Source organism: Cherax quadricarinatus, chromosome 65 (genome assembly GCF_038502225.1).
Source record: "Cherax quadricarinatus isolate ZL_2023a chromosome 65, ASM3850222v1, whole genome shotgun sequence".
NCBI lineage: Eukaryota > Metazoa > Arthropoda > Malacostraca > Decapoda > Parastacidae > Cherax > Cherax quadricarinatus.
In genome coordinates, this window is record NC_091356.1 from 10904318 (window position 1) to 10927647 (window position 23330).

The following is a 23330-nucleotide window of genomic DNA, read 5'->3' on the forward strand; positions in this document are numbered from 1 at the left end:
GTGGTAACCTGTGCTTATTACTGAAGTGGTAATCTGTGCTTATTACTGAGGTGGTAACCTTTGCTTATTACTGAGGTGGTAACCTCTGCTTATTACTGAGGTGGTAACCTCTGCTTATTACTAAGGTGACAACCTTTGCTCATTACTAAGACGGTAACCTACGTACATTGCACAACACTTTTAAATATTCAATGGTACTCTTGTTTGATGACGTTGATGGCACATGGCTTTCAATATATAATTTCAAACGACACTGTGACACTTACATATTGCAAAATTCTATGGGATGTTATTTATATGACTAACCAACGTCAAGGATAATTGATTCAGGTATTTTGAAAATTTCGAACCTCCCCCTCCCCACACTAGTAGAAATATCTTAAAGACTGTGATGTACATCACGTATCTTAGTCAATCCTCTTTTCTGTATTCGTTACCAGGGATATCAGTGAATCATCACATGACTAGTATACACTACCAACCGGTTGATGAATAAGATTCATGTGCAACACCTAGGTGTGTTTATTGTTGCAAATCTGTTTTGTTTATCGTATCAGTGAATGTCTTTTTTTTTTCATATTGTTTACTAGTTCAGGTGGAATACTGGGTAATATGTACTAATTGGAAGTGCTGTGATATTACAGTCTACTTTGGTGGAATACTAAGTAATAATGTACTCTCGTGGAATGTTATACTTACCTAGTTGTGGTTGCAGGGGTGTAGTCATAGCTCCTGGCCCCACCTCTTACATTGTGCTCTAGTAAAATTCTTTTGTGATGTATTTTTGTGGAATATTCTTAAATGTATTCTTGAAAAATAATGTTACATTGTACTCTTATGAAATACTGTTACAATGCGTTCTTGTGGTGTACTGTTACGATATATTCGTATCGAAATGTGTTACAATGTACCTTTGAAATGCCTCGTTATAATGTACTTACAGTTAAGCAGTATGTGGCATGCCTTTTATTACTGAATTCATGCACGTCACACATTTCCATTGGAGATATTATAATGTGGGCACTAACCTCATGATGGCGTTGACAGAGAGTAACTATCAACACAATTGGTCACCTTTAAATGCTCATGTTGCGTCTCTCCTGTGGGTGGGAGATGCTGGGTAATGGAAAGTGGGTGTTGGTGTTGGAAGAAAGAGACTAGGAGAGTACAAGGGAGTACATGGAAAATGTATATAACAGAGGACCTTACGCTGTATATCAAGGCCTATCTGCTGAGAAGAGTTTTCTAGTCTAGCTACCGCTTTTTCTGTTTAGAATCAGTCATTAGTAACTCTAGAGAGAACATTGCAAAATTGAGGAGGCCAAATCATAGATATTCTAAATTTTTCATTTATATTTACCCTACCATAAGCCGTCATTACTTGTCAATATCCTATGTAGGAAAGAGTTCGTTAGTTAATGGGTTTTAAAACCTATTGAAATCAGAATGATTTCGCGAAAATCATTCTGTACTTAAAAAAATGATTTTATTGTGTTTGTTTATTATAAAATTATTGTAAACTTATCTAAAATATATTTAGTTGGATTAGGTTCAATTAAATTGCGCTTGAATAAAAAGGTTAGGTAAGTTTGCTAAGGTTCTTTTGGTAGAAAACTATTAATTTTTACTCTAACATAAATGAAAAAAATATATCTTTAAACGTATAAGAGAAAGCTTTAGAAAGGACTTCATTTTAAATGAGTTCTTACTAATTAGCTAGTTTTACCTATTCGGCACGACATATATATACATATATATATATATATATATATATATATATATATATATATATATATATATATATATATATAGCTCTCTCTCTCTCTCTCTCTCTCTCTCTCTCTCTCTCTCTCTCTCTCTCTCTCTCTCTCTCTCTCTCTCTCTCTCTCTCTCTCTCTCTCTCTCTCGCTCTCTTTTTTTTTTTTTTTTTTTTTTTTTTTACCCAGGGTTTGACAAGATTAAGGATCCCCTAGCTTTATTGACAAGCTATTTACAGGTTAAGGATTCCTAACTTTCTTGACAGGTTAAGAGCTGTTACCTACATCAGCTCATTTGAAAGCATTTTATTGTTATGAGACATACAAGTAGGGAACAGGATGAAGTTGGTGCCATCTGTGGGCCAGCATTTTCATTTGATCAACTGACGTTATCTCGTTGACATCATTATGCTGAACGAATGTGTTCCATACTCGAGTCATCCTGGTATGTATGATCTCAGATGGAGTGATGTTCTGGAGAAGGGTACAGCCAGAGTGAAGTTGCTGCTTTCTGCCCGTCTTGTGGCATAAAAGCTTGTTCGCGCTGTCCTCGAAGTGGATCCAAGTGTGGTATTTTGACAATATTGGCCTTGTACATAACAGTAAGGCCACCCACATCCCTCCTATGTTGAAGGCTCTGCTGAAATGACAGATCCATCCAGGATGGGTCCAGGCGAGAGATGAGACGTCTTGCTCTGTTCTCTACTCTGTCAAGCAGTCGCAGATGAGAGGGGGGACAGGCAAACCAAGAAAGTGGAGCATACTCAAGGTGTGAGCGTACTTGTGCCTCGTACAGTATCTTGCAACCCCTACTGTCAAGCAGATGCGAGATACGGCGAAGTGCTGTAAGCTTCCTGGCTGCCTTGTTTGCAAGATTTACAACATGGTTCTTCATGGTTAGTTTGGAGTCAAATTTCACCCCAAGGATATCTCTCTCTCTCTCTCTCTCTCTCTCTCTCTCTCTCTCTCTCTCTCTCTCTCTCTCTCTCTCTCTCTCTCTCTCTCTCTCTCTCTCTCTCTCTCTCTCTCTCTCTCTCTCTCTCTCTCTCTCTCTCTCTCTCTCTCTCTCTCTCTCTCTCTCTCTCTCTCTCTCTCTCTCTCTCTCTCTCTCTCTCTCTCTCTCTCTCTTTGTACTACATCAAGAATATACCTTCACCTGTAGACTAATTGAAGAGGGATTTGTACCAGCTGATATATATTTCCAAAGGTCAGTTAAGTCCTCTCAGGAAACATTTATGCAGTGCTCTTGATCTCATTGATTTTGAAATATTGTTTCAGAATGAATGTCTCTTAGTATATTGTTCTAATCGCACTGAGTTTTATGGTTTATTATTATTACTCGTACCTGTTATGATAAACCACACACACACACACACACACACACACACACACACACACACACACACATATTTATTTTTTTTATTAACAAACTGGCCGATTCCCACAAAGGCAGGGCGGCCCAAAAAAGAAAAACTTTCACCATCATTCACTCCATCACTGTCTTGCCAGAAGGGTGCTTTACACTACAGTTTTTAAACTGCAACATTAACACCCCTCCTTCAGAGTGCAGGCACTGTACTTCCCATCTCCAGGACTCAAGTCCGGCCTGCCGGTTTCCCTGAATCCCTTCATAAATGTTACTTTGCTCACACTCCAACAGCACGTCAAGTATTAAAAACCATTTGTCTCCATTCACTCCTGTCAAACACGCTCACGCATGCCTGCTGGAAGTCCAAGCCCCTCGCACACAAAACCTCCTTTACCCCCTCCCTCCAACCTTTCCTAGGCCGACCCCTACCCCGCCTTCCTTCCACTACAGACTGATATACTCTTGAAGTCATTCTTTTTCGCTCCATTCTCTCTACATGTCCGAACCACCTCAACAACCCTTCCTCAGCCCTCTAGACAACAGTTTTGGTAATCCCGCACCTCCTCCTAACTTCCAAACTACGAATTCTCTGCATTATATTCACACCACACATTGCCCTCAGACATGACATCTCCACTGCCTCCAGCCTTCTCCTCGCTGCAACATTCATCACCCATGCTTCACACCCATATAAGAGCGTTGGTAAAACTATACTCTCATACATTCCCCTCTTTGCCTCCAAGGACAAAGTTCTTTGTCTCCACAGACTCGTAAGTGCACCGCTCACCCTTTTCCCATCAATTCTATGATTCACCTCATCTTAAATTTTCACTTGTCCTATATGGCAAGATGAGCGTTGCTATTTAAGCCAAGATGGCAAGTTCTGCCTATTCGGCACGACATATATATATATATATATATATATATATGTATATATATATATATATATATATATATATATATATATATATATATATATATATATATATTTAACAAGTCGGCCGTCTCCCACCGAGGCAGGGTGACCCAAACAAGAAAGAAAATTCCCCCCAAAAAACACTTTCATCATCATTCATCACTTTCACCTCACTCACACATTATCACTATTTTTGCAGAGGTGCTCAGAATACAACAGTTTAGAAGCATGTACGTATAAAGATACACAACACATCCCTCCAAACTGCCAATATCCCGAATCCCTCCTATAGAGTGCAGGCATTGTACTTCCCATTTTCAGGACTCTAGTCCGGCTATATAAAAATAACCGGTTTCCCTGAATCCCTTCACTAAATATTACCCTGCTCACACTCCAACAGATCGTCAGGTGCCAAATACCATTCGTCTTCATTCCCTCCCTATCTAACACGCTCACGCACGCTTGCTGGAAGTCCAAGCCCCTCGCCCACAAAACCTCCTTTACCCCCTCCCTCCAACATTTTCGAGGAAGACCCCTACCCGCCTTCCATTCCCTACAGATTTATACGCTCTCCCTGTCATTCTACTTTGATCCATTCTCTCTAAATGACCAAACCACCTCAACAACCCCTCTTCAGCCCTCTGACTAATACTTTTAAGTAAGTAAATAAGTAAGTAAGTTTATTCAGGTATACACAAATACAGTTACGTAGAATTATCATACATAGCAGCATATGAGTAGAGAACCTATAATGAAGATAACATCTTATTATCATACTAAAAAGACTATCTACTACACGAGGGTCATTAAGACTATCTACAATACGAGGGTCATTACTAGGAATAAGGTAAAATTTACACGTATGTTAGCTAAAAAATAGAAAATCATTCCCCTGCCTTTCTGTAGCTACATTCATCAGACACCTTTTGGCACTCTTCTTGATCGGGTTCATGCTATGACTGGCTTTGACATGTGCGGGTAGTCTGTTCCATTCCTTTATTTCTGTACAATAAAAGGTGTTTGAAGCCTGGCCACTGACTGTGGGTACTACAAAGTTGTGCTCTCTCCCCCTGGTACTATTAACTCCACACCTTCTCCTAATTTCCACTCTCCGAATTTTCTGCATAATATTTACACCTCACATTGCCCTTGTGTGTGGTTTATCGTAACAGGCACAAGTAATAATAATAAACCATAAAACTCAGTGCGATTAGAACAATATACTAAGAGACATTCATTCTGAAACAATATTTCAAAATCAACGAGAACAAGAGCACTGCATAAATGTTTCCTGAGAGGACTTAACTGACCTTTGGAAATATATATCAGCTGGTACAAATCCCTCTTCAATTAGTCTACAGGTGAAGGTATATTCTTGATGTAGTACAAAGAGAGAGAGAGAGAGAGAGAGAGAGAGAGAGAGAGAGAGAGAGAGAGAGAGAGAGAGAGAGAGAGAGAGAGAGAGAGAGAGAGAGAGAGAGAGCGAGAGAGAGAGCGAGAGAGAGAGAGAGAGACAGAGAGAGAGAGAGAGAGACAGAGAGAGAGAGAGAGAGAGAGAGAGAGAGAGAGAGACAGAGAGAGAGAGAGAGAGAGAGAGAGAGAGAGAGAGAGAGAGAGAGAGAGAGAGAGAGAGAGAGAGAGAGAGAGAGAGAGAGAGAGAGAGAGAGAGAACTCGCTGATTTATAACAGTGTCCCGTAGCTGGATCGCTAGCTCCCTCAGCTCGCACACTGTCCGGGGTTCGATCCCCAGCATGAGTGGAAACATTAGGATGCGTTTGCTTAAGACACCTGCTGTCCATATCCACCTATCAGTAAAATAGGTACCTGGGTGTTAGTTGACTGGTGTGGGTCGCATCCTGGGAACAAAATTAATTAAGTAATTAAGTTTGTTCAAGCATACACAAATACACTTACATTACCTGGAGTTTACCCGGAGAGAGTTCCGGGGGTCAACGCCCCCGCGGCCCGGTCTGTGACCAGGCCTCCTGGTGGATCAGAGCCTGATCAACCAGGCTGTTGCTGCTGGCTGCACGCAAACCAACGTACGAGCCACAGCCCGGCTGGTCAGGAACAAGATGGGTCCTACACAGATGACAGCAAGGAAATGAGTGAGCTACTCAAGTCCCAATATGACTCAGTTTTTAGCAAGCCGCTAACCAGACCACATATACATAACAGTATATGTGTAAAGAACCTAGGATAATCCAAAAAAAGTCAAAGTGACTTATTTCGGTTAGGTTAGGTAAGATTTGTCAGGAAACAGGACAAGTGTCAAGATGGCCTGGTAGCCTGGTGGCTAAAGCTCCCGCTTCACACACGGAGGGCCCGGGTTCGATTCCCGGCGGGTGGAAACAGTTCGACACGTTTCCTTATACCTGTTGTCCTGTTCACTTAGCAGCAAATAGGTACCTGGGTGTTAGTCGACTGGTGTGGGTCGCATCCTGGGGGACACAACGGAAATAAGTTAGACAGTCCTCGATGACGCACTGACTTTCTTGGGTTATCCTGGGTGGCTAATCCTCCGGGGTTAAAAATCTTATCTCTTATCCTATCTTATCCTGACGCGGGTCTTAGACAGATGATGACTCGCCATTGAAACTTTAGGTCATCTGACCGAGGCCTTAGTTTAATATGTTTATTATGTACCCCATACCCATCCTGTGGGCGGTAGTCACCCCATACCCATCCTGTGGGCGGTAGTCACCCCATACCCATCCTGTGGGCGGTAGTCACCCCATACCCATCCTGTGGGCGGTAGTCACCCCATACCCATCCTGTGGGCGGTAGCCACCCAATACCCATTCTGTAGGCGATAGTCACCCCATACCCATCCTGTGGGCGGACGTTACCCCATACCCATCCTGTCGGCTGTAGTAACCCCATAGCCATCCTCTGGGCGGTAGTCACCCCAAACCCATCCTGTGGGGATAGTGACTTCATACCGATCCTGTGGACGATAGTCACCCCATACCCATCCTGTTGGCGGTAGTCACCCCATACCCATCCTGTGGGCGGTAGTCACCCCATACCCATCCTGTGGGCGGTAGTCACCCCATACCCATCCTGTGGGCGGTAGTCACCCCATACCCATCCTGTGGGCGGTAGTCACCCCATACCCATCCTGTGGGCGGTAGTCACCCCATACCCATCCTGTGGGCGGTAGTCACCCCATACCCATCCTGTGGGCGGTAGTCACCCCATACCCATCCTGTGGGCGGTAGTCACCCCATACCCATCCTGTGGGCGGTAGTCACCCCATACCCATCCTGTGGGCGGTAGTCACCCCATACCCATCCTGTGGGCGGTAGTCACCCCATACCCATCCTGTGGGCGGTAGTCACCCCATACCCATCCTGTGGGCGGTAGTCACCCCATACCCATCCTGTGGGCGGTAGTCAAAAGATTACAGATGTACATAATGGGTCCAGGGACTGGGCCTCAAAGTTTTGATAGCTGAGCAAGTTACAGAGGTAATGAATTCACAATTTACAAAGGTAATGAACTCATAATTTACAAAGGTAATGAACTCCAGGTAGGTCTAGTCACAATCATGACAAGTTACAAAGGTATTTACAGATTACAGAGGTACACAATGGGTCCAGGGACTGGGCCCCAAAGTTTTGATGGCTGAACTAGGTACAAGGTAATGAACTCACAAGTTACAAAGGTAATGAATACTGTAAGAATGGTTACTTACGTTTATACATGGCTACAAACATGAACAAATTTTAGAGTAATGAGCCTTCCGCTGGATTATCGGTCCACCCCTTTAAAATTTATAGTCAAAGTTATAACCATTTCTTAATGACTTGTTTCCATTGAGGTCCTTTGCCTAATTTTCCCGAAATGCTCAGCATAACAAGCGGCTTTCTATATAGTAGTATGTCATTGATGTCAGCTAGGACCGTATGCCTTGTACATGTACTTATAGTAAATAAATATTATTATTATTATTATTATTATTATTATTATTATTATTATTATTATTATTATTATTATTATTATTATTATTATTATTATTATTATTATTATTATTATTATTATTATTATTAGAGGTAGTCCTAAATACTTTTAGTTACCCTTTGAATTACATTAGTCATCATAGAAAATTCTAGTGGAGCACTAACTTACGTAAAGTGAAGGTTAGTGTAAGTCAGTAAGTAAATAACAAATAAATAAGTAAGCAAACAAATTTAAGTACACTTACACACCTTTTGATGACTACAGTTGTCTTTTAAGGGTCAAATAATAAGACACTACAAGGACCCTAATGGAAATAAGTTACTTTGTCCTGACTTTATGGGGTTATTCTGGGTAATTTACATGTATGATTATTTGTGTAACTTACTATGTATGACAATTTGTGTAATTGTATTTATGTGTACCTGTGCCTAAATAAGCTTACTTATATAGTAACACATGTGTAAATAATCTAGGATAACCTAGAAGAGTCAGAGTATTTATTTCCACTGGGATCTCTGTTCATCAGCATACCTGGAGAGGCGATGATCGACACCATGCCCAGCCCTTCTAGGGCAGGGTAGGTGCCTGAGCTAGAGCTTGCAGCCCATAAGACTGCCATTCCCATTAGGTCCCTTGGGGCGGGGATGGCAGACCAGAGAGGCCTAGCTTGTGGCTAGGCCTGGGGACAGTTGGTCCCAAAGATGAGGAGGTACTTGTACCTCCTCCCATGGCAGACTTAGGTCTCAGACACTCCCAAGACAGGAAGCCAAGGCCGGGCCACCACTTGGAAAAGGCCCGGGCTGGGAGAATACCGGAGAATCTTTAATAATAATAATACCTGGAGAGGGTTTCGGGGTCAACGCCCCCCGCGTCCCGGTCTGTGGCCAGGCCTTGTATTGGATCACGGTCTGATCAACCAGGCTGCTACTGCTGGCCGCACGCAAACCGACGTATGAACCACAGCCCGGCTGGTCAGGTACTGACTTTAGGTGCCTGTCCAGTGCCTTCTTGAAGACAGCCAGGAGTCTATTGGTAATCCCCCTTATGTATGTTGGAAGGCAGTTGAACAATCTTGGGCCCCTGACACTTATTGTGTAATATCTTATTGTACTCGTGGCGCCCCTGCTTTTCATTGGGGGGATGCTGCATCTCCTGCCGAGTATTTTGTTTTCGTAAGGAGTGATTTCCGTGGGCAAATTTGGTACTAATCCCTCTAAGATTTTCCAAGTGTATACAGTCATGTATCTTTCTCGCCTGCGTTCCAGGGAATACAAAACAATAATAATAGTAATTATTATTATTAGTAGTAGTAGTAGCACCGTTCCCAGTGCTACTACTACTACTAATAATAATTATTATTACGACTACTGCTGTTATTATTATTACTACTACTACTACTACTACTACTACCACTTCTACTACTGCTATTACAATTGCTACTACTACTACTATTACTGTTAATGCTGCTGCTGTTACTACTACTACTACTACTAATAATAATAATACTATTATTATTACGACTACTAATATTATTATTACAACTGCTACTACTACCTCTACTACTTTCAGTACTACTATTAATACTATATTAATACAACTACTATTACTACTACTGCTATTGCTACTACTACTATTACTGCAATTACTACTAGTACTATTACTACTACTGTTACCATTACTATTACTACTATTACCATTACTACTACTACTACTATTACTGCTACTAACGATGATAATAATCGTAATAATAAAAATCATAGTGATAATGTTAAAGAAAAAATTAATCATGATAGTCTCAGGTTGTATATAAAACTACGAATATTTTTAAAAAAATTTATTAGCTTAAAAAACACACATATTTTTTCATATACCATCAGTATATAAATTCTAAAAATAACAGTCTTACGATAATGGAAACGTACAAAAATAATTACTTTTTGAGATATTTAGATTAATATAATTTCTGATACACTTTTGAAGTGTTAACCACTATTTGTAAAATTTACCTCAGATTATTAAGCCTTAGGGTTAGTTTTTTTACATTAATATTAACTCAGCGGCTGTTTCCCACCTAGGCAGGGTGACCCGAAAATGAAGAAACAATTTCATCATCATTCACTCCATCACTGGCTTGCCAGAGGCACTGTCCCTCCCACGGCCAGCACTCAAATCCAGCTAACCAGACTTGAGTCCTGTCGGTGTCCTGAGTGGGATGTATTGTGAAGGACCTGCCTAGTATGGGCCAACAGGCCTGCTGCAGTGCTCCTCTTTTCTCATGTTCTTAACCGGTTAGTCACCCAGGATAATCCAAGAAAGCCAGTGTGGCTTGTTTTATGGATTATTGATCCACCTACTTACTGCCAGGTCAACAAGGGCAAGTAGGTTTAGGGAATCATAAACAACATATCCACTCTTCCCAGGTTCGATCCTGGGTCCTTCAGTTGTAATACAAGGGCGCTACAACCCACCATAGGAAAGTAACCATTCTACCTTAATAACATAAACTGAAGTTACCTGGAGTATCAAGGCTGAGGGACTGAACACCTTCATCAAGGCTGAGGGACTGAACACCTTTCATCAAGGCTGAGGGACTGAACACCTTTCATCAAGGCTGAGGGACTGAACACCTTTCATCAAGGCTGAGGGACTGAACACCTTCATCAAGGCTGAGGGACTGAACACCTTCATCAAGGCTGAGGGACTGAACACCTTCCATCAAGGCTGAGGGACTGAACACCTTCATTCAAGGCTGAGGAATTGAACACCTTCAAGGCTGAGGAATTGAACACCTTCAAGGCTGAGGAATTGAACACCTTCAAGGCTGAGGAATTGAACACCTTCAAGGCTGAGGAATTGAACACCCTCAAGGCTGAGGAATTGAACACCTTCAAGGCTGAGGAATTGAACACCTTCAAGGCTGAGGAATTGAACACCTTCAAGGCTGAGGAGCTAAACACCTTCAAGGCTGAGGAGCTAAACACCTTCAAGGCTGAGGAGCTAAACACCTTCCATCAAGCTCTGAACACCTTTCATCAAGGCTGAGGGACTGAACACCTTCTGTCAAGGCTGAGGGACTGAACACCTTTCATCAAGGCTGAGGGACTGAAGCAAGGCTGAGGGACTGAACACCTTCTATCATGGCTGAGGGACTGAACACCTTTCATCAAGGCTGAGGGACTGAACACCTTTCATCAAGGCTGAGGGACTGAACACCTTTCATCAAGGCTGAGGGACTGAACACCTTCATCAAGGCTGAGGGACTGAACACCTTCATCAAGGCTGAGGGACTGAACACCTTCATCAAGGCTGAGGGACTGAACACCTTTCTATCAAGGCTGAGGGACTGAACACCTTCATCAAGGCTGAGGGACTGAACACCTTTCATCAAGGCTGAGGGACTGAACACCTTCCATCAAGGCTGAGGGACTGAACACCTTTCATCAAGGCTGAGGGACTGAACTACCTTCATCAAGGCTGAGGGACTGAACACCTTTCATCAAGGCTGAGGGACTGAACACCTTCATCAAGGCTGAGGGACTGAACACCTTCTGTCAAGGCTGAGGGACTGAACACCTTTCATCAAGGCTGAGGGACTGAACACCTTCATCAAGGCTGAGGGACTGAACACCTTCTGTCAAGGCTGAGGGACTGAACACCTTTCTATCAAGGCTGAGGGACTGAACACCTTCATCAAGGCTGAGGGACTGAACACCTTTCATCAAGGCTGAGGGACTGAACACCTTTCATCAAGGCTGAGGGACTGAACACCTTCTATCAAGGCTGAGGGACTGAACACCTTCTATCAAGGCTGAGGGACTGAACACCTTTCTATCAAGGCTGAGGGACTGAATACCTTTTAACAAGGCTGAGGGACTGAACACCTTCTGTCAAGGCTGAGGGACTGAACACCTTTATATCAAGGCTGAGGGACTGAATACCTTCTATCAAGGCTGAGGGACTGAACACCTTTCATCAAGGCTGAGGGACTGAACTCCTTTCTATCAAGGCTGAGGGACTGAACTATTATTATTATTATTATTATTATTATTATTATGATTATCATTAGTAGTAGTAGCAGTAGCAGTAGTAATAGTAGTAGTAGTAGTAGTAGTAGTAGCGGCAGTAGTAATAGTAGTAGCAGTAGTAGTAGTAGTAGTAGTAGTAGTAGTATCAGCAGCAGCAGCAGCAGCAGCAGCAGCAGCAGCAGCAGTAGTAGTAGTAGTAGTAGTTGTTGTTGTTGTTGTAGTAGTATTAGTAGGATTATTATTATTATTAATATTATTATTATTATTATTATTATTATTATTATTATTATTATTATTATTAGTAGTAGTAGTAGTAGTAGTAGTAGTAGTAGTAGTAGTAGTAGTAGCAGTAGTAGTAGTAGTAGTAGTAGTAGTAGTAGTAGTGGTAGTAGTAGTAGTAGTAGTAGTAGTAGTAGTAGTAGTAGTAGTAGTAGTAGTAGTAGTAGTAGTAGTAGTAGGAAATGCTAAAGTATTAGGGTAATGGGAGGTACTCAGGTCTGATCCGAGGAAGGGAGAAGGGTAGGTCCAGTTCCTTTGATCAAGAGCCCTTTTTCAGCTAAAAATTAAGAAGTAAAATTATATCACATTTCGCTCATATTAATACGTTATAGACCCTTCAACATGGAGGTGCCTTGATGCTAGTGAGGGTCTTTTGCTCCAAGGAAATAGAGGTATCCTTCCTTCATCGTCCTCCTGAAGTCTCCCAGCTCAAACGGACAGATTTCAACTTTAAAAAACCATACCACGGGCGGGGATAGAACCCGCGGTTAGAGAGTCTCAAAACTCCAGACCGTCGCGTTAGCCACTGGACCAGCTAGCCACAATAAGATTCGTCCAAATAGTCATGTTAACGGCTTTGAAGGGACTTGAGCTAGAGTTCGTCACGGCCACGCTAGCTGGAGATTCGTCTGTAAAAACTTGCATTTGTGGTCACAGTGGTGCCTATGCTAACCTTTCTATGGTGTAGAAATATACCTAGTTGGACGAATCTTATTGTGGTTAGCTGGTTCAGTGGCTAACGCGACGGTCTGGAGTTTTGAGACTCTCTGACCGCGGGTTCTATCTCCGCCCGTGGCATGGATTGTTTGCAATCGTGTCATTACGATTTCGTGAGTCATGTTCAACACCTTGTATGAGCTCTTTTCTTCGTGATGGAATAGGACAGGGAAACGGCTTAGCTTTTGTTCTCACTGTGTAACTATTATGTAGAATAGGGTAGCAGCACACTGCTGATGTAGCCAATTTTGCTAAAAATAATACTATCATCACACAAGTGTATGTTTTGTAATGTTTTTTGAAATGCTTGAAAACCCTGTGTTCATTAAGAACTGCAAGAAACCCCTCTCACGTGCCCTAAGTACACTATGGAGAAGGAGCTTGGACATGAGTGAAATTCCACGGTCACTAAAAACAACGGATATAGCCCCACTCCATAAAGGTGGCAGCAAAGCATTAGCTAAGAACTATAGACCAATAGCTCTCACGTCCCACATCAAAAAAATCTTTGAAAGATTGCTAAGAAGCAGAATTGCAAACCACGTGGATTCCCAAAAACTGCACAATCCAGAGCAACATGGGTTCAGGGTAGGTCGCTCCTGCCTCTCACAACTACTGGATCACTATGATATGGCCTTGGATGCACTGGAAGAAAATCAGAATGCAGATGTAATATGCACAGACTTTGTAAAAGCGTTTGACAAATGCGACCATGGCGTAACAGCGCACAAAATACGTACTAAACGAATAACTGGCAAAGTGGGGAGATGGATCTTCAACTTCCTAACCAGTCGAACACAAAGAGTAGTGGTCAACAGAGTTAAATCGGAGGCTGCCATAGTGAAGAGCTCTGTTCCACAAGGCATAATACTCGCCCACATCCTGTTCCTCATCCTCAGACATAGACAGAGATGTAACCAACAGCACCGTGTCATCCTTTGCAGACGGTACTAGGATCTGCATGAGGCTGTCATCTATTGAGGACGCGGTTAACCTCTAAGAAGATATAAACAAAGTTTTCCAGTGGGCAACGAACAACAATATGATGTTCAATGAGGACAAATTCCAACTACTCCGTTGGATAATAACTAGAACAGAGTATACTTCAAACTCTGGCCATTCAATAGAGCGGAAAAATAATGTAAGGGTCCTGGGAGTGGTAATGTCTGAGGATCTCACTTTCAAGGACCACAACAGTGCCACGATCACAAGTGCAAAGAAAATGATAGGATGGATAATGAGAACGTTCAAAACGAGAAATACCAAGCCAGTGATGATCCTTTTCAAATCACTTATTCTCTCTAGGCTGGAATACTGCTGTACGTTAACATCTCCGTTCAAAGCAGGTGAAATTGCAGATCTAGAGAGTGTAGAGAGAACCTTTACTGCATGTATAAGTTCTATCAAGCACCTTAACTACTGGGAACGCTTGGAAACACTTGACTTGTACTCGCTGAAACGCAGGCGAGAGAGATATATCATAATCTACACTTGGAAAATCCTGGAAGGAATGGTCCCGAATCTGCACACAAAAATCACTCCCTACGAAAGCAAAAGACTGGGTAGGCGATGCAAAATACCCCCAATTAAAAATAGGGGCGCCACTGGTACACTAAGAGAAAACACCATAAGTGTCCGGAGCCCAAGACTGTTCAACAGCCTCTCACCAAGCATAAGGGGAATTACGAATAAACCCCTGGCTGCCTTCAAGAGAGAGCCGAACAGATACCTAAAGTCAGTGCCGGATCAGCCAGGCTGTGGTTCGTACGTTGGACTGCGTGCGGTCAGCAGGAACAGCCTGGTTGATCAGACCCTGATCCACTGGGAGGCCTGGTCGTGGACGGGTCCGCGGGGGCGTTGATCCCCGGAATATATATATATATATATATATATATATATATATATATATATATATATATATATATATATATATATATATATAAGGTCAGAGTGAAAGCTGGGGCCAGTAACTCACACACTTACTCTTTCGGGTTAGGTTTTAATGCCTATGGACGACAAAAGGATAATTGAGGCTGCATATCACGTATTCACTGCTAATCAAGAACATTTATATCCCTAACATGGAGTATCAGACAATAGTTGCACCTCATATTAGTCTTGTCGAGATAACACTATAAATAATAACAATATTTTGTACCAATCAGGTCTGTAAAAGTTATCAGCAAAAGGGACTGAAACTGCCGCTGATACCACTGGTAATTTGTTAAAGTAATGTTAAGGTAATGTGAAAGTAATTTCTAATTCAATTATTAGATTTTACATGAGCATGATACTGGAATTCTGGGATTATGTCTCTGTGACAAGATGTCAGGTATGTGATGCAAAACTGAGATGGTTGGTGTAAGGTTAATGGGGTTTAAAGCCTGTCGATTACACTAGGATCATTAATGCTGCACCAGAGAAGAATACTTTAAGCCCTAAAATAGGGAATAACATAAACTGTCAGCATACATATGCTGAGAGAAGCACTGAGGTACGAATATTAAGTATTTTCGTTTTGCATCAGATGGTCAATTGAAATAAGTATTTAAGTGCAATTACCTAAAATCTGGCATTAGAGAAAAAATTAAAACTGTATAATTAATTAATAATTAAGAGTATTACTAATAAATGGTTAAACAACTCATTATAATTATATTAAACAACTTCTAGTTTTCATTTATAACAACAAAACTTGGAGGCTTTTGAAATTCGTCAGATTTTCCCAAAAAAAGAAAACTTGTGCAAGGCTCTTGATCAAGGGAATTGGGGCTATCCTCCTTCGATCGAACCTAATTACTTCCCAATCCCCAGGATTTAGAGTTTCTCCTTGAAAATAATAATAACTAGAATACCAATACTAGATAGGTTAGGCAAAATACACAGGTTTATATTACGCAAATTGTATCAAGGTTACATTTGCTAGGTTAGCAAATGTAATGTTGAAACATGAAATGAAAAGAGACTTCATGACTTAAACGTTTTCCTTAGGAAAAGCGAATCTTCATATACCTTAAAATTAAATGCTGTAATTCTCGTGTGTAACTTAAATCTATGTACTCATACACTTTACGACGTTCGGCATTAATGTGGATTTTTTGTAACTTAGGTATACTTGTTGTAACCTATGTATTAATGTACACTTGTTGTAACCTAGGTATTAATGTATACTTGTTGTAGCCTAGGTATTAGTGTATACTTGTTGTAACCTAGGTATTAATGTATACTTGTTGTAACCTAGGTATTAATGTACACTTGTTGTAGCCTAGGTATTAATGTATACTTGTTGTAACCTAGGTATTAATGTATACTTGTTGTAACCTAGGTATTAATGTATACTTGTTGTAACCTAGGTATTAATGTATACTTGTTGTAACCTAGGTATTAATGTATACTTGTTGTAACCTAGGTATTAATGTGTACTTGTTGAGACCTAGGTAATGTAGACATGTTGTAACCTAGGCATTAACGTACACTTGTAACCTAGGTAATGTAGACATGTTGTAGCCTAGATATTAATGTAAACTTGATGTAGCCTACGTATTAATGCTTTAACAAAGCTATTAGTGTAAACTTATTGCACCCAAATGATGGTAATGCATTGTTGCATAAGTTGTAAAGAATGATATCATTTTGGAGTAGCTGCAGATAACGGTGATGAAGACAGTAGCAGCGGAACTAGTACAGGCGAAAGTAGGTCCTACGCATCCTGGCTGGTCCTGTAGGATGGGATCATTGCCACCTCTGATCCAGTGGCGATTTCCTCCTCAGTGGTGCCACGGAGAGCTGCTGGTCCTGCCCGGGTGTTAAATATGGTCAAGTAAGTGTAGTTATAGATCAATAATATTAAAATATTGATACTGATGAGAAAATCTTGGAAAGAAATCTGTACGTTTATCAATAATAATGTAAGCTGCAACAAATGCAACATGAATCATTGCAATAACGTATAATGTAGCATGGAAAAATTTATTAATGTTAAAGGGAAACCAAAGAAAAAAAATCTTAGCAATAAGAGGAATATATTATAAACCAAATTTTAAAATAATGGTAAGCTATAAAATATTAGAAATTTATGCACGTTAGTTGGAAATTATAGAAAACTCAAATATCTTCAAAATAATGGGTAACTCAAATAATTATTGTTAACACATGCATAAAGTTTTTTTGTGCTGGAGATATGTATTTGGAAAACTTTTATTTATTTTTTTTTAAGTATTTGCCATAGAAATAAAGTTTTATTTTCAATGGATATCGCGAGAAACATTACTGGGAGAGTGTTGAAAACATTACTGGGAGAGTGTTGAAAACATTACTGGGAAAGTGTTGAAAGTATTACTGGGAGAGTGTTGAAAACATTACTGGGAAAGTGTTGCAAACATTACTGGGAGAGTGTTGAAAACATTACTGGGAAAGTGTTGCAAACATTACTGTGAGAATGTTGAAAACATTACTGGGAGAGTGTTGGAAACATTAGAGTGTTGAAAACATTACTGGGAGAGTGTTGAAAACATTACTGGGAGAGTGTTGAAAACATTACTGGGAAAGTGTTGAAAGTATTACTGGGAGAGTGTTGAAAACATTACTGGGAAAGTGTTGAAAACATTACTGGGAGAGTGTTGAAAACATTACTGGGAAAGTGTTGCAAACATTACTGGGAGAGTGTTGAAAACATTACTGGGAAAGTGTTGCAAACATTACTGTGAGAATGTTGAAAACATTACTGGGAGAGTGTTGAAAACATTACTGGGAAAGTGTTGAAAGTATTACTGGGAGAGTGTTGAAAACATTACTGGGAAAGTGTTGCAAACATTACTGGGAGAGTGTTGAAAACATTACTGGGAAAGTGTTGCAAACATTACTGTGAGAATGTTGAAAACATTACTGGGAGAGTGTTGAAAACATTACTGGGAGAGTGTTGAAAACATTACTGGGAGAGTGTTGGAAACATTACTGGGAAAGTGTTGAAAACATTACTGGGAAAGTGTTGAAAACATTACTGGGAGAGTGTTGAAAACATTACTGGGAGAGTGTTGAAAACATTACTGGGAGAGTGTTGAAAACATTACTGGGAAAGTGTTGAAAACATTACTGGGAGAGTGTTGAAAACATTACTGGGAGAGTGTTGAAAACATTACTGGGAAAGTGTTGCAAACATTACTGGGAAAGTGTTGAAAACATTACTGGGAAAGTGTTGAAAACATTACTGGGAGAGTGTTGAAAACATTACTGGGGGAGTGTTGCAAACATTACTGGGAAAGTGTTGAAAACATTACTGGGAAAGTGTTGAAAACATTACTGGGAGAGTGTTGAAAACATTACTGGGGGAGTGTTGCAAACATTACTGGGAGAGTGTTGAAAACATTACTGGGAGAGTGTTGAAAACATTACTGGGAGAGTGTTGAAAACATTACTGGGAGAGTGTTGAAAACATTACTGGGAGAGTGTTGAAAACATTACTGGGAAAGTGTTGAAAGTATTACTGGGAGAGTGTTGAAAACATTACTGGGAAAGTGTTGAAAACATTACTGGGAGAGTGTTGAAAACATTACTGGGAAAGTGTTGCAAACATTACTGGGAGAGTGTTGAAAACATTACTGGGAAAGTGTTGCAAACATTACTGTGAGAATGTTGAAAACATTACTGGGAGAGTGTTGGAAACATTACTACATTACTGGGAGAGTGTTGAAAACATTACTGGGAGAGTGTTGAAAACATTACTGGGAGAGTGTTGAAAACATTACTGGGAAAGTGTTGAAAACATTACTGGGAGAGTGTTGAAAACATTACTGGGAGAGTGTTGAAAACATTACTGGGAAAGTGTTGCAAACATTACTGGGAAAGTGTTGAAAACATTACTGGGAAAGTGTTGAAAACATTACTGGGAGAGTGTTGAAAACATTACTGGGGGAGTGTTGCAAACATTACTGGGAAAGTGTTGAAAACATTACTGGGAAAGTGTTGAAAACATTACTGGGAGAGTGTTGAAAACATTACTGGGGGAGTGTTGCAAACATTACTGGGAAAGTGTTGAAAACATTACTGGGAAAGTGTTGCAAACATTACTATGAAAGTGTTGAAAACATTACTGGGAAAGTGTTGAAAACATTACTGGGAAAGTGTTGAAAACATTACTGGGAAAGTGTTGAAAACATTACTGGGAGAGTGTTGGAAACAATACTGGGAAAGTGTTGCAAACATTACTGGGAAAGTGTTGCAAACATTACTGGGAAAGTGTTGAAAACATTACTGGGAAAGTGTTGAAAACATTACTGGGAGAGTGTTGAAAACATTACTGGGAGAGTGTTGAAAACATTACTGGGAAAGTGTTGCAAACATTACTGGGAAAGTGTTGAAAACATTACTGGGAAAGTGTTGCAAACATTACTGGGAAAGTGTTGAAAACATTACTGGGAGAGTGTTGGAAACAATAATAACGCTGTACGTGAATGGTATACAATACCGACAAGATGAAAATTAGACACATCCGCAAACTCTGGGTATTGTAGACGTTTCGCTTTATAAGTACTAATTCAAGGACATAACTGGAAGACAACAGCGGTGCTCTTCACCATCTCCAAGGCTGAGGGACTAATTACCTTATCTTTAATATATAGTTCTACTGTCTTCCAAATCACGTCCTTGAAATTATATTGATAAAGTCACTAGTTGGCGAAACGTCTACAATAAAAATACCCAGATGTTGCACATGTGTCTAATTTGTAATAATGACGTTAGGACTCACCGAAGGGAAGGTGGAGACAGGGGCTGTCACTGGGCCTCGCCTCACCAACACCAGCGGCCACTAAGCTAGTACAAGTGCCAAGCTGTGTGTTGCTCATCAACCACGTCAAGGCCACATATTAACTTACAAGTGTTAAAACAAGCAAAATCAAGATGATCATGTACTTGAGAAAAACACTTCAAATTCACCTATTATTATTATGATTATTATTATTATTATTATTATTATTAAACAAGGTGTCATGTGTGGTCGATCCTGAGTAAATCTAGTAATATTTTCACCTGTTTAATCAAGGTTCGATCCCACAAGATATCTTGCTTATACAAATTTTACATTGACTAAAGTGGGAAATCTCAAGTTATGTATGTTAAAACAGCTAGGCGTTTATGAAAAGAAAAATGGTATCAGAATTTGCAATTCAGTTACTAACACGGGGTGCACAACGTTAGAAATAGTATTAGAAATAGAGAATTAGAACTAAGTAGAGTTAATATATATTTATTAGTCAAACAAAAACTTAAATCTTACGTTAGTAGAGCATGGGAATAAAAAAAAAATCTGGTAGATTTTTTCAAGGTTTACTTTTGATTCATTAGAAAGTTTACTTTGTAAAGTCTGTTTTATTGTCATTATATTATAATAGTGTTCAGAATGTAATTAAAGTATATTGAAAGAGTCATGTACCAAAAGTAATTATATATAAAAATATTACTTGATCATGGTGGCAACTATTAGAAGGTAATTAATTTTGTCCACAAGAATTTTATATGATAACGGAAAATGATCAAATTTATTTAATTCACAGGAACACTAGAGAATTAATGCACGTTTTGTATTTAAACCAGGAAGAATAAAAATAAATTAAAAATAGCACTTATATTTAGATTCACACATTTTCTGGATAAATGACACAAATACATTCTTCGTATAACACTGGGATATATATTACAGGCAATAGTTACATGCAGGTTTAGTTAAACCTGATAGTCGCAGACAGCTCTGAAGGTAGCAGTAGTCACAGCAGCTTGTTTAAGCAACAAGAAACAGTTAGTTTAGAGTATGACTTAGTAGCAAAAGTAGCAGCAGTAAGGTACACGATGGCTCCTAACCATACCAACTTCTTGGTATGGAAGAGACGCTGATACCAACACTAGCACCTCGGTACTGTGAGAGGCAGATATCAGTGCCAGCACCCTGGTACTCCACTGGGAAGCAGGAAATACTAGTGCTGGCACACTTAGGCTTCTCCCACTGGCCAAATACATTCATCTCATCATAAACAAACTCTTCAGTTGTTGGTCGGAATATTAAAACTATCAGTATATAATTCAGAGAATTACATACTAGATTTCATGCTCTATGAGCAACAAATAACATACAGAGTGAGGATTATGGTTTAATTATGCCTCAGTAAGGAATTAAACAAGCCACAAAACAATGGCTGGAATATTTCACAGCTCACATTACCATGGCTGGAACCCTTCACAACGACCTTACAATTTACAGTTAAACATTTCAGTTGCTTCTGTTTCCAGTTTCCTCTTCAAATTGTGGCTCATTTGTGAGCTGTGCCTCAGTAACTAGCTACTCACAAAAATCTAACACTGAATTAAATAAATCCTAAAGACAGTACGTTTTGTATACTCTCTAAATTAAATAAATATCCATTTCTTTACACATCTTTAAAGGCAGCAAATGCTAAGGAAGTGCTAGAGACTACAACAGCTAAGACTACACATTCTATAACACGTCAACGCTTGAAGATATCAGGTTAGAACATGACTTTGATAATAACATTCGCAACATTACACAGAAAATAATGCCGAGCAAGAAACGGGTGTAAACAAAGTAATATACAGAGTTGCTTCCAAAAGTACACTAAGCCGAGTAATATCTGTAAAGGGTTTTAATTCTTCTATTAATATACTAACTAAAAAAAAAACACATTAGAATTAAAATTCCGTGATACGTAGTATTTTGATAAGCCTGGCGTTATATAATACATTATCTTGATCCAATGAACTGGAGCTACCTTCTCCTTTGATCAAAGCTGACTACTTCTCTCTCTCCCCGGGTGTTGTATAACCCTTATGGACTTAACGCTTCCCCATAATTATTATAATAATTATATTATTAATACAGCATTTGATATTAGTATTTCTCATGTGTATAATAATAATTTATAAATAAATAATTAATGCATATAATGCAATGTTGATAGTGTAACGAACGCTAGTCAGTGAGAGTTGGGAAATTCACTTGGATACATAAAAGTTGGAAGAAATAAAGAGGACGTCATTAGAAATCGAAATACACAACTTCCTCTCCATTTCTAGTTTCATTTTTCTCTCCAGATGGACCTCTCGTACGTATAATGTCTAAAGTCAGACCCAGAGACCAGCTCATTATAGGTCTGCACATTTTTACACGCTTTACCAGAAGCGGTGCGAGTCAGTACAGTGTCTCGGGGCACACTGGTTGGTTGGATAATTTTGGTTTGAAGATTATTTACTCTTCAAAGGGTTATTAAGAGTGTATGTCACCTGCTTACGATCAGTCAAGAATCCTTCAATACCTACACTGGGACTAAATGTAATCTTTTAATGTGCATACACTATGTAATGAATGGTTTTGAAAACCGACAAGTTGAAGATTGAGACACTCATGCAACATATGGGAATCTTTATTGAGGAAACGTTTCGCCACACAGTGACTTCATCAGTCTCCTCTCCTCTCCTTACACCTTTCTGCTTTGTATTGGACTGATGAAGTCACTGTGTGGCGAAACGTTTCCTCAATAAAGATTCCCATATGTTGCATTAGTGTCCCAATCTTCAGCTATATGTTCACGGTTTTCACACTCTTCAAGAAGGAACTTTACAAGTTTCTGAAGTAAGATTCTGAACACCTGGGCTGTGTGTGGTGCTTTTGTAGGCTTATATGCTGGGAAAACCAACAGTTTAGCTTAGCTAAGGGCGCCCCGTGGCCTGGAAGGCAAAGCTCTCGCTTCATATGCTGAGGGACCGTGGTTCGATTCCTGACAAAGGTGGAAATATTGGGCGTGTTTCCTTACACCTCTCGGCCCTGTTCACCTATCAGTAAAATGGGTACCTGGGTCTTAGTAAACTGGTGTGGGGTTCCATCCTGGGACAAAATTGACCTAATTTGCGGGAAATGTTCAGCATAACAAAGGGCTTTCTATATAACAGTATGTCATTGATGTCAGCTGGGACTGTATACCTTGTACATGTACTTGTAGAAATAAAGATATTATTATATTATTATCAATTTGTTAAGAGGGAGGACTGGTCTAGGACCAGTCGATGATCCTCTAAACAACTGGAGATAACTGAGACTTCACACACCTGACTCAAGTTGTCTCCACCCAAGTAACAATCCTTTCAAGGGGTGTATACCTTCATGACTGTGAAGGGTTCTTGTTCCAAAGAAGTGGGCATTTTGCCCACATGAGTGATGTCACCTGTGTGAGTGTACGTACGTATGAGCGTGTGTGCATATGTATATATATATATATATATATATATATATATATATATAT

At 40.0% G+C, this 23330-nt stretch overlaps 1 protein-coding gene across 1 annotated transcript in view; it reads right to left on the reverse strand.

The window, feature by feature from the left end:
• Positions 1 to 16578: 16578 nt before the first annotated feature.
• LOC128700587 (G-protein coupled receptor Mth2-like) overlaps positions 16579 to 23330 on the reverse strand; it is a 197202-nt gene continuing 190450 nt past the window's right edge. Inside the window, exon 16 of the mRNA XM_070098935.1 lies at positions 16579 to 16821. Within this exon, the coding sequence (XP_069955036.1) occupies positions 16727 to 16821 (95 nt within the window). The 3' untranslated portion in view covers positions 16579 to 16726. The remainder of the gene's footprint in view (positions 16822 to 23330) is intronic.